General features: G+C 46.1%; 1 protein-coding gene across 3 annotated transcripts in view; it reads left to right on the forward strand.

Moving 5' to 3' along the window:
* The window catches only part of NTRK3 (neurotrophic receptor tyrosine kinase 3), a 291,538-nt gene that overhangs the window by 86,795 nt on the left and 191,657 nt on the right, over positions 1-13,086 (forward strand). For all 3 annotated transcript variants that reach the window (XM_019533747.1, XM_019533748.1, XM_019533749.1), the window contains exons 4-5: positions 307-375; positions 10,873-11,030. In XM_019533747.1, coding sequence (XP_019389292.1) covers positions 307-375; positions 10,873-11,030 — 227 coding nt within the window. The remainder of the gene's footprint in view (positions 1-306; positions 376-10,872; positions 11,031-13,086) is intronic.

The following is a 13,086-nucleotide window of genomic DNA, read 5'->3' on the forward strand; positions in this document are numbered from 1 at the left end:
CTAGCTTTGCTGAATGATTGGTTTGCCATGCTGTTTAGAGCTGGCTTACATTCTGGTTCGTATATACGGTTCTTATATGCAGTTGATTTTCCCCTGTTTGGTTGTGGGAGGGGTGGGAGGAGGATAGACAGTTTGCATTCGGTCTCATAACATTTTTTTCCTAAGCCTGAAGTTGGGTCTTCAAACTACTTGCCTATCTCCCTGTAAATGTAAACTGGAGTGGAAATGATGAGGTTTGATGAACCTGGTAGAATCCAGCACCGAGGGAATTAATAACCATGCATTCTTTCTCTTGTTAATTTACAGAGACCTCTCTGGGAACCGGCTCACCACGCTGTCGTGGCAGCTCTTCCAGACGCTGAGGCTTTTTGAACTGTAAGTTCCATGCTGGAGGTATCTCCCGGGAATGAGGAGGGGAGGATGAAAGGAATAGGAGGTTAAAGGATTCTTATAAAGACCTGTTTTGAAATCTGAGAGACAAGAGTGTGGATAATAATGTAAAACTCCAGTGGGCAGAGTCATCTCTGGAAGGGTTTCCTGGGCATTGAAGCACCGGAGCAGAACTGCTTTTCTGTTAACGCCATAATATCGTGTGAGTTAACACCAAAGGGCAAGATGATAAAGCTGTCTCTGGGCTCATAACTGGCTGACTTAAATCCAGGAGCATGATGTTAAAAGGCACCAGGCCAGAATTTGAGTAGCGTTCTTGAAAGGCCCGGTCTTGTGATATGGGAAAGTCTCAGCTCCCACTGATTTCCAGGATGTGGCTACCATATGGCCCAGCTTCTCCAGCGTTGAAGGGTGCATTTCCTAAGGGGTGGCAGCTTTAAGGTTGGATGAGCCCTCAGCTCTTCAGTAACCAATGCACCTCTCAGATCTTATGTGGGAGATAGGATAGTGCCTCTTGGGGCTTCTGATGCCCACAGCCTGCTGAATTATTGATCAAGCATTCAACGTAGCATCTGAAGAATAAGTGGACATGAAATCAATGGAGTGCTGCCCTGGTGACCTGTTTTGTTGAGTTTTAGAAATAGTTGTTTGGTGGATATAAATATATATATATATGTAGGATTTATCCCAGAGGATCATGGGAAATTCCATTCATCCTCACCTGTGATCGATAGAGCTGTAAGCTAGAAGTGACTTATGAAAGAATAAAGGCAGTCTTTCAGGTGGGAGTAAATGCGTTATCACCGGTATTACTGCAGTGTATTTTATTTCTGTCAAATTGTTAAATGAAAAATACTAATAGTGAGATGAAGAAATAAGGAAACATCCATGCGATGGGGAATATCTGGCTCTTAAAGTAAAAATGCTGAATTTGGAACTTGTCTGCGTGCTGATTGCAGCTTGCAACTGTTTCAGATCCTGGCTGTGTTCACAAATTTGAGAGAGAGAGGAGCAGCCTGCACTCTCGGCTTCCCATTTGGTCTCATGGTGCAGACTGGCAGTACTTGAGTTGGGCAGAGATCTTTGGAGTCAAAGCTGCCAGAGTACCATAGATCATGTGAATGCCTCTAGTTTTGCCCATTTGGTCATATTACATTTCAGGTACATCCCATTTTGGTAAACGTTTTTGGCCAAAAAGATTGCACAAGCAACAAGGGAGGCTGAGGATCCTTCATATTAGGGAATAGAATAGCTCTCCATACCAGACGAAGGGCATGGCCTTACTTCAGGGATTGCAACCCGAAAGCAGATCGGATTGAATTGGCTCCCCACTGCAGCCGTGATGTAACTCATAACCACAGCCCTTTTACCGTGAGCAGGTGAGCTGTACGCAGGAGAAAAACAGAAGTGGTTTAAACAGTCCAGTTCCTTTTGGGGCCACATGCCAGGTGGCTTTCTTGGGAGATAATGAGCCCTGACTGGAGGGAGAAGGGAAGTGGATAAAGCTGGGGCTATTATTACGAGGAGGGGTGGTGTCAGCTTTCCTTTCCCCATTACAGCTGGACAAAGCAAGCTTCAGGGAAAGCAGTACTTCCCAAGTGATTTCTGCTCAAGATCTCACAGTGGCTCCTAATTTGAAAGCCCTGGGGCTTAACTCTGTCACATCCTTGTATCGAGAGCTGGGCTCCACTTATGCCTACGGGGGATGACTTCCTTTAAGCTGAGGCAGAACAAATGCACAATTTGAATGTCTAAGAAGCGGACAAATTACAAAGACCTTTGATTTTGGATGCGTCTCATGGGAGGTTTCCTTATGGAGAGAAGCCCCTCACCAAGGCTGGCGGTGAGCAGTACAGCAGGGCAAGCAGGCTGATCTAGGAAGAGAGAAAGGAAACATTTTCTTTATTTGAAGTTTATCATGGTACCAGGGTAGTAGGGTATGGCAGGGCAGGGATGTGACAGTACAGGCTCCACAGAATTTGAGGCATGGTTGAGAGGAGACCAAAATGCTGTAGGGCTTACGCTACAGGGCTGATGAATCATGAACTCAAAGGTGCAAGGCAATAAAGGGTGTTAGGGAGCGAGCCACAGGAGCACAACTTGGCATTGTACCTGAGGGCTACGTGGCCAGGGTTTATACAATGAAGTATTGTCCATCTCCATGATTGGAAGAAGTTAGCAATTGATGGGCAAGGAGAGAATTAACTTTTAAAAATACCAAGAGGATCAGTGAGTAGAAGACAGGTGTGTTGAGCTTCCAGAAGTTTTTCAAGCCTTAGAAAAAGGAAGGGAAATATTTGTGGATCATGTGAAGCGACCGGGCAGCACAAGTGGAAGCTAGAGAGAGTCTTGTTGACTATCAACTTGAAGACAGTCAAATAGCTCTTGAAAGGAAGAAGCTGATGAAAAGAAAAGCTAGAAGCAGAGAGATGGCCCATGCAGAAAGGTCAGGTTGAGTGGGGTAAGCCCTGCAAGATCTTGGAAAAATAAGCATATTACTGAGGTACAAGAACATGCGGTCCTCTGGAGAGATGGGGCAGAGAAAAAGGAAATGGGGATAAGTTGGCCTTTCAGTGGCAACAACAGCTTTTTGGGGCAAAGGTGGAGCAGTTGGCACCAAGAAGACAGTCAGTAGGAAGTGAATTTTGGCTTGGGCACAGCCATGCAAAAATTCATGGTCCTTGGCATTGAAAGGCAGAAAAGTTTGTGAAAGTGGAGACACATCCGCTGTGGTCTGACTGGACGTAGCACAAGGGAAAGAAAAGATAGGAGGACAACTTCCTGAAGGACTTGGGAGGAGAAACAAGCCACCTGAGACAGAGAGGGATGGAGTGTAGGTCCTGACAAAGCCATTCACAGGAAGTGTAGGAGAGGGGAGAGTTGAAATAATAATAATATGAAGATCTGGCTGAGAACTGGGAATCTCCTGAAGAGCTGCAGAATTCAATAGCTGGGGGTTTGCGGTTTGGGCACTTGGAACCAAACAGCAGGAATGAAATGTGTTTTTTAAGGCCACAGTTTCTTTCTTTCGCTGGCCAGAGCCAGCCTCCTCATCTGGGTACAACCCAAGAGAGAACAGCAAGCGGTCGCTTTCCACTGATGCTCTCCCTGCTTCCAGCTCCTGCTGGGACAGCAAGCAAGCGGGTTTTTTTTGTTCCTGGCATCCTTGGCTAAAGTTAATTCAGGACCATTTTGTGTGGGCATAGAGCGCTGCAAAGGAAATCCCTGATCAAATTGTATTCAGCAAACCTCAAAAGCAAGACGGGTGGGACAAAAATATACTACCTGTTCCTGGAAAGCAGCAGTGACCAGTGAGTGAGTCCAGCTCGCATGCATTCAAACTTAGTCTGACCTTGAGTTTCAGGTGCCCAGGTAAAGACTGCATACGTTCATGTAAGCCTGCTGTGCATTGTGTGCAAGGGATGGCATCCGAGATATGCAGCAATGCAGACAGATTGTACTTTCCAACCTTTTTATCCAGGGGCCACAGCTGGCTTCCTTTATCACGTCTTTGGACAGCTTGGAATTACATTTCAGGAGACTTCTCTTCTTTTTTTTTCCTTAACAAATCAGCTGTGAAAACAAACTTTCTCATGACACCAAAAGGTCTAAGGTTTTTGAGCCAGTTGTCTATTTGCTTTGTTAAGCACTTGTAGTGATGGGAACCCACACCTTGGCCTTCAGTCCCCCTGAAGCAATCTGTACCTGCTTCTTTACCCTGCAAGACTTTCTGTAGCAGTGTTCAAGGCATGGGACATTTCTGCAAATGTCTTGAGCACAGGTTAATATCTCATGTGCTAGAGGCTTGAGGACTTATTGCCACTAATAGCCACATTAATAGAATTGGAAATAGGCAAAAGATGCTTCCCTGCTCTTTTCAAGGGGCTAAACTGACAGTTGGAAACCGTGCATCAATCCGTACATGAACTCTTGCCTTTCTTGTTCCATCCCTTTCCACCAAGGGTTCTGAAATGGTGGAGATGGTGAGACCCTCTACAGAGGCCCAGAGACTGGCAATGAAATAAAAATAAATGGGCATTTTTCTTTCTTTTTGCCAGACACTCCTTTTCATTCAAAGGCTCAGCAAGTCAGGGTTGGACTCCCTGCCCTGGAGAATGTTTTAAGCTGCAAGGCTCCAGACGCTCAACCATAATTTTATCAGAAGTAAAATGGATATTGTCAGAGCACTCGGACAACCGGCCCAGGAAAGTTTTAAGACTGTCTTTGTTGGAGGCTTTCAAGAAGAGAGTGGAAAAGCATTGGGCAGGGCTGCTTTAGGAATAGCACAGTCTACATTCATGCTGAGGATTGGATAAGACCTGTGAGGTCCCTTCTAATCTTAACATTCGGTGATTCTGTAATGGAAATAAGGAACAGATTTTCTGGTCCTGTCCGGGACTTCAGTGCAGATACTTCTTGTTTCATGTGATGAATAGACCCCTCAAATCCTGGACATGGCTCTGTGGGTTTTGCATGTTCCACCCAGCTGACCTACTCACGCTAGAGTCATTTTAGCATGAGCATACATGCAAATCAGTGATCATCTCAGCATATTCTAGGAATCCAGAGACATCTGTCCCACAGTGCTTCTCGCTACTCCTGGAGCAGGATTGTCAGGGTAATTCCTACCAGGTAGTGTGTTGTGGAATGGAGGTAGGAGGCTTGGCTGAAATGGGTTGCTATAATATTAGCAATTTCCATTCCACCCTTTGTGGGCTGATCTGTGTTGGTTGAACTGCATTAAAGACTTTATTCTAGGCATTACAACCAGGGATTGTGTAATTCCTGGACTGCAGAATGTGCTTAGGGACATGGACCTTTGGAACGTGAAGTGCCGAGGGTGCTCTGACGCTCTGTAATTCCAGCACGTCGGAGCAGGCTTGATTAATCGAGTCTGCTGGAGGGTGGCAATTGTTGTGCTTCAGCAGCCTTCTGCATCTTGTGTATTAATGTCCTGCACTTAAAAATGGTGGCAGGGGCTCTAGAACTAAAGCGTGCTTAGTTCAAGCACCCCCACCTCCATTTTTAAGTGTGGGGACACTGATACACGAGACACAGCGGTGCTTTAATCAGAGTGGCTTTTGGAGTCGCTCTAACTAGAAAACCACCCCCAGAGCATATGTAAAAGTGCCCACCCGTTCTAGTGGGGGTGATTTGGAGGGTGACACCAGGAAGCTCAATGCGCTTTGAGAAGTTCTCAGTAGCTCCTAGCATGCAGTGCACCTCACGGTGACAAGCAGGACTACTGAACACATGGCTCTTTCATAAAGATCTAACTTGTTGCAGTGCAGATGGAGTCCTTTTACAATTGAACAGAGCGCTGGGCATGAAACAGATCTGCAGCCTAGAACATGCTCAGGTTGTTCTGGCAAACCCCTTCCTATTTATTGTCGGTAGGGCTGAGCTATCCATATCTGACTTGATCCTTCTTGGTTGATGTACAGTTCAAGCTCACCTTCTGGATACCCCCTGAGGCATCTAGACCCTGCACGTGCTGTCCAGGGTGACTTCATGCAGATGATATCCTGAGTCTGAGTCCATCATGCCTACCAAATCTAGACACCGCTGCCACTTGGATTGAAAGTCAGACCCACTCGTGCCCATATCCTGTGCCATTCACACAGTTCTTGGACCTCACTGAGCAGACGGTTGGTTTTTGTGTGATGTGCTAGTGTGTTTCTTTCTGCTGCCCTGTAAGGGATGGCACATGCCAAGCCCAGCTTGTGTGAGTCCAGTCTCCCATGCTGACTTGATCCTTTAGCTCACAAAGGTAGATCCCCTTAATGGGTGGGACTGCAGTCCATTTATCCACATAGTGGGGTTTTCTTGAAGGGTTGTTTTAATAGCCATCTGACAGTGGGCTGGGGACACTTCTAGCCTGAACATACCGATGAAAATGCCATTTGAATCTTGTCATCCTTTCCAAAAGTAAAGTGTGCTGAATGTCTCCTGAGAGAAAACCCTCAGCCTTAGATCTTGCTGCAGCCCTGATACGGGTGTTAAGCACATGGCAGCATCTTAAGTGCAGTTAACTTCCTGAGGGTGCTGTGGAAAGGGACCACAGCTGTGGAGAACATGAGCTCCTCCTTGGAGACCTTTTCTAAGTGACAGCAACTCAGGGTGGAAAACTCTGCTTTGTGAGGTGGCCTTTTTTCCCTTGGGTATTATGGCTTTGATACCTCTGATTGCATGACATACACACTGGGGTCCCTTCTATGTTTTTGGTCTCCTAAAGCCTGATAAAAGCAGTGGAGTAAATACACTGCTTTCCCTTGGTCTGTCCCCATCTTTCCCCCAACAAATGCTGCTCTTCTGTTCCTGCTACATTCACCTGAAGTTGTCGGTCATATTGAGTGCATGCTAGGTGGGCAAGGTGTGATTGCCATTAAAAAATCAACATTTGTCGACAGCGACCATGCAGTTGCACACAGGGGGGCATTTGTATTATTCACAGGTGTCTCTCATGGAAAATGTTGCCTTTTTAATGGCAACCTCTGTACCTGGAAGGCCGGCCGTAGAGCTAGTGGTCAACCAGCTTATAATTTGAGAGCAAGAACTACATCCTTTCCATAGAGGGAAATCATTGTGCAGATCAGATCACTGGGGCACAAGCACACTGCAGACACATATTGTCTTTCTGCTTTTGGGCTTGTGGCCCTCGCTGGGACCTGTAACAGGGGAGAGTGGTGTGCTAGTGTTGGGCAGAAAAGAGAATAGGCAGGAATTCTGCTCTTGGGTTGGATTTTTTTTTAATGATTGTAGGTCAGCGAGAAGACAGAAGGATGCTTTCAGGTGCTGTGGACAATATGGTGGATCCAGGAGTAGAACGGCCTGGGGGCTGAGCTCCCTGTTGTAGCACAGGGGATGTGCTTTCCCCGCTCCTGCAAGGGGGCTCGCCTGGAAGCATGTGCTCATAGCAAAGAGCATGGGTGTCTCCACCAGGCCAGGAACGCTTCTGAGGAAAGTGTAAAGGAAAATCAATGTGTATATCTAAATGGCTCTCTCCCCAGAGCAGTGGAGTGCCAGCTGCTGGTGGCACTCGAGGCGTCCAGTCGACAGCAGGAGTTAATTTGTGCAAAAGCCCCCCTGGGTACCACGATTAGGACAAGTTACATCACTGATGTTGGGGTAGGTCATTGGTAAATTCTGCCCCGAAGCACGCTGCTCCTGTATTATTCATGGGGCTTCATGCATTATCGATGGGCTGGGAAGGCTGCATTCTATTACTTACCGATCTGCCCCTTAAGTGCTATGATGGCGGCACTCACCAGAAGCCTGATTTCGCGGTGATTATTTTGAGCAGAGCAGAATTTTCCTTCTGCTTCCAACTTCCCTTCTCTACTCCACTCTGCCGAGTCCCAGGGTGTAACTCGGATTACCCAATGTGCTGTTAGCAGATACCATAATACTTAACCATGTGCTACCCCGCAGCATCATGTGCCGTCTTCTTCCTGCCTCCACCTAACATCTAGTCATGCCAGCAGGAGTTCTCTCGGTGTCCACGGGAGCAGGGACTCTGAGCTCACCACCATGCCAAAGTGATTCCCAGGCCTGTAGAGTCAGGCGAGTATGTTCCATTATACACTGAAGAAAACGATCTTCTCCCAAATCCCCGAGACCTTCACAGTGTCTCCAGATGGCTATCTTATCTACCTCCACACCTTTCCCTGCTAGATGAATTAATTCTCAAGTAACCTGGAATCTAAAGTGTGCTGATTCTTTGGAGGGGAGAAGAACCGTGCTTGATCTAAGTTTAGCCAGATGTTTCGGCTCAAATGACTGGGTGATTCATTGAAGGGCGGTGATGTTGAACGTGGCATCGTTAGGTTTCACTTTCAATAGCACTTTGAGATAATGAGGGACAGTTTTCACCAGACCTGGCAGCTCCTATTTCAGGCTCCCTAGCAGTTGTGACATTTGGAGGATTACCTCTACATTCCCATCTAAGTCAGATGCATTCCTTTTTTTTTAAACGAAAGGTTAAGTTCTCCAGAAACGCCACTTAGAAGAAAGCAGAGTAGTGGTGCTGCATGTCTGGCAGTACCAGCTTGGCCAGCCATTGATACTTAATAGTGCAAAGATGCAGATGCCATGGGTAGGAGTAATTAGACCATCAGAAAGCCCTGGCTGAGTCTTCCATTACCTCAGGGGTGAAAGGGGTCCTTCTATTTTCAGGTGGCTGAGCCTGGATTTTGCAGTAGCAGTTTCTGTGTGCTCAGATTGTGGAGGGATTCCTGACAGCCTGACTGAGCTCCATGGGCCCTTTCCCACTTTTATCCATGCTAAATTTTTGCACTGCTCCTGCACTGACACCTGTCTCCCTTCTTTTGGCTAAGCAAGACTGGGTTCTCATCTCCTCCTAGGCCCCATCCACTCATATCTCTGAGGGGTTCATGCAAGGCCTGAAAGATGCATCAACAGGCTGGATGAATGGACTATAAGGTGAAGAGAAAACTGGGTGGAGCATTGGGCTTAGAGGGTAATACTTAATAGCTCAATGTCTAGTTGGCTGCTGATATCAAGTGGAGTGCCTCAGGGATTGGTTTTGGAGCTGGTTTTGTTCAATGCCTTCATCAGTGACTTGGATGATGGCATAGCAGATGGCACCAAGCTGGGGGTAGTAGTAGATACAGTGGAGGGTAGGGATAGGGTTCAGAGTGATTTAGACAAATTGGAGGACTGGACCAAAAGACATCTCATGAAGTTCAATAAGGGCAAGTGCAAAGTCCTGCACATAGGAGGGAATAATCCCATGCACCAGTACAGGTTGGGGGGCTGACTGGCTGGGTAGCAGCTCTGCAGAAAAGGCCCTGGGGGGTTACAGTGGACAAGAAGCTGAATACGACCCAGCAGTGTGCCCTTGATGCCAAGAAGGCTAAAGGCATACTGGGCTACATTGGTAGGAGTGCTGTCTTCAGGTCAAGGGAAGTGATTCTTCCCCTCTATTCTGCACTGGTGAGGCCACACCTGGAGTACTGTGTTGCGTTTTGGGTCCCCCACTACAGAAAAGAAGCGGATAATTGGAGGGAGTCCAGCGGAGGGCAACAAAAATGGTGAGGGGACTGGGAGACATGACTTCAGAGCCAGAGGGAACTGGGCTTATTTAGTCTAGAGAAGAGAAGACTGAGAGGGGATTTAATATCAGCCTTCAACTATTCAAAGGGGGTTTGAAAGAGGATGGAGCTAGACTGTTTTTAGTGGTGGTAGATGACAGAACAAGGAGCAATGGGCTCAAGTTGCAGCCAGAGAAGTTTAGGTTTGATATTAGGAAGAACATTCTCATTAGGAGGGTAGTAAAGCACTGGAACAGGTTACCTAGAGAGACTGTGGACTCTCCATCCTTGGAGGCTTTTAAGACCCAGCTAGACAAAGCTTTGGCTGGGATGATTTAGTTGGGGCTGATCCTGCTTTGAGCAGGGGTTGGACTAGATGTGACCTCCTGATGTCCCTTCCAGTGCTAATTTTCTATGATTCTATATAAATGAAATAATTAATAGGTTGGAAAATCAATAATAACAAACATTCCTTGTGTTTGAAATATGTAAGTGTGTATTAAATGCTGTCTATTAAAAGCAGAGTTCCCTTCTGTCCCTCCCAGCCAGGTCAGTGGGGTCCCAGCACAGCGCTTCTTGATATGATTAACGTGCACGATATGCTGTGTGTTAACTTGAGTCCTACATCGCTGGGAGCCTCAAGTTAAATACTGAGGCACGGTATTAAGGACAGGAGCTGTATGTTTTGTTCAGCACACCCAGATGGCTAGGGGATTTGCACTGAACTGACCAATCTCTTCCTCAGAGGGTCCTGGCTCTAGAGGCCCTGCAGTCTTAAGACACAAATTATAATTATACCTTTAGGGGGAAAAGTGGCTACATCTGTTCCTTTGAGAGAGGAGCTCCTTGATATTCTACGTCTCAGTGGGTCTGAGTATTAGGACAGCTGGGTAGTCTTAGTGATTTATAAATGCATTTATGGGTAGTCTTAGTGATTATAAATGCGTTTATGCAGATGTTTAAAGTCTTGGAATCTTATGAACCCAGATGTTTGAATTTGTGTGTCCGTGTGTCTGTATGCTTGAAAGAGAGAGAGAGAGATTGCCTCCTTTTGGATAAATCAAAAGTGTGACCTGAACCCCCATTCCTATCCCCTGTTTCATCTTATGATCTCTCCAGGTGTGAGAATACTTCCAGCATTTTATTATGTTGCCTAAGGTTGCACTTGAACCTTGGATCTCAAAGCCGAAAACCCAGCACAGTTACTAACTGCATCCCTAAGGTCCTGCCCCCCTTCACCATCCCAGGACATCCATAACGTCTTCAGGCTCATGGAAACTCATAGCAGGATGTACAAAAACGGTCCATAGCAAGGGTGACCCTCCCTCTTATCACTGGGTGCTCAGCTTCTCTGTGGAGATCCTATATAACCAGTGATAACCCTGTTCATTCTACCCCACCCCTTGTCTCACATTCTCTTTGTCTGTAGGAGGCTAGAAAGAAACCCTTTTAACTGCAGCTGTGATATCCGCTGGATTCAGCTCTGGCAGGAGAAGGGTGAGGCAAACCTGCAGAACCAGGAGCTGTACTGCATGACCATGGATGCTGCCGTCATTCCCTTGCAGGAGATGAATATCACCCAGTGTGGTAAGGAACAGCCTGCACGTACATACTTGAGCCTTGCTCCTATGGCATGGGGCAGGGGAGGCCAGCTGGCCTACCATGGAAGGGGAAGAGTGCTCCGTGATGGGAACCATTCTCAAGAACAGTATAAAGAGCATGGTTAACCTGCAGAAATGACTGATGCAGGATAGCAGGGCCGGTGGGAATAAGGTGTTTCTTGAAATAAATTTGGATCACGGATGAATAGAAATAGCATCTTTCATTAGGTAGCCTTCCTCAGGGTTCAGGCATTGTTTAGATTTGGAAAGAAATTCCTCCAGTGGCATAACAATTTGCAGCAAAGAGCATTGTGACCAATTCCTTTGTTACTCTGAAGAATCAGCGATGGTCTGGTTTTGGAGATGGGGTGTGCTTCATGTCTGTTTAGTGAACTCTGGAACCCATGCATCTTAGAGGGATGATGCCTGACTTTTTACTATTTTTCTTTCTCTTTTTTGCAAGTGCTCATTTAAAATAGTATATCCTGGAAGTTTAAAATGTATGTTCACTTGTTTGTGCGCACATATGTATATAATACAGTGATTCTCCAGCAGGGTGCCATGGCCTCATAGGGTGCACTGTTAGAGATGAAAACAGGATTTACAAGATAAACAGAGATTTCAAATAGGAATCCATAGTATTAAAAGCTGTCTGACCTGCTATGGTCTTTCTGAGGTCTTTGCAACAGAAGAATTGCTTCTAGTATTTGTCTGTAGTCAAAAAAACCATGTGAAAACTAATAAAAGCTGGCATTTTCTGATGGGTGCCTCAAATCTGAAAAGGTTGAGAACCTCTGGTATAATATATAAAATTATCTGCGCTCACAAATGCGTGTGTATGCTTGCGCGTGTGCACATATTCCTGTAAGTAGTTTCCCTCTTTCTGTTGATATGGAGCAGAGGCTTTTGGATGAGATCAAGAGCAACACAAATCAGGTCTGCTCCTTCCCTCCACCCCACCCCACCCCACTTTCTTTTTGTTCATCCACCTCTGCTCCCTTTTCTCAGTATTAATTTCAGCTCTGCCACTGCTGTTACTGGCAAATGCCCCTTTGCAGCATCTGGGGAAGGGCAGCCACTATCAACAGAACAATTACATTGTCTATAAGCGAAGAGCTGTCAAATGCAGAGACTAGGAAGGAGGGGAAATGCATGGTGTGTATGTGTGAGTGTGTCACAGGGGTTAGATCCCTTTCTTTTCTAAGAATCTTAGGGTGTTTCTTATAACAAATAATATACAAATAGTTTTCCAAAGGAAATATGGTTTTTCAAGTTTCTGACGTCCTTTTTATTCTAAGCCTCCTTTATTAAACCCTGGACGTTAGCCAAACAGCCTGCATGTAGGTGAACTGCAAAGATTTGAGAGACAGTTGTAATTTCCTCTACAAATGGGAAGAGTAATCTTCAAAGATTAGAGGAAAAGTCCTTATGGATCAAGGGTTGGGGAAGAGGTGACTTCATCTATTATTAGATTTCGGAGGATTGCAGGGTGTTGATTTATGTACACAAATCTCTTGGGTTTCTCATGTGGCCTGCACTCCCCTAACAGGGGAAGAAGCTAAGTTGCTTTCCTTCTGAAACTGCTCTTTGGTTCAGAGTTTTAGTGGCTCAGCACCACATGGATGTAAAAAATTCTGGCCAGTTGATCTGTGTGTCCTGTCCTGGGTCCTTGGCATGGGTGGCACAGGGCTGATGTGATGTAAACCATGGCAGGCTATTCCACAGGTTTTCTCCCAGTGCCCCTGCCCCATTAGTTTGATATTCTTCAACGCTAAACTAGTGCCTCTGGGGCTCTCTCTGCCAGTGTCTCTTAGTCCTAGCCGTACAGCATCTTTGCTTTTCTTTGCTGCTTCCCCAGAGTTGGGCATGCACGTTGGGAAGTTCTGTCCAAGTTTTGCTTACCAGGAAACCCCTAATGCCCTTTGTCCACCTGGACTGAAACAAGTAAGAAACCGTAACACTGAATTTATTGGTCCAAAGTCTTCAGGGGGAAAACCCCCCAAATAGCAGCTATTGCATGAATAAGTTGCTTTTTAGCCTCA

This window comes from Crocodylus porosus, unplaced genomic scaffold, assembly GCF_001723895.1.
Source record: "Crocodylus porosus isolate Cpor-Errol unplaced genomic scaffold, CroPor_comp1, whole genome shotgun sequence".
In the NCBI taxonomy this organism is placed as follows: domain Eukaryota; kingdom Metazoa; phylum Chordata; order Crocodylia; family Crocodylidae; genus Crocodylus; species Crocodylus porosus.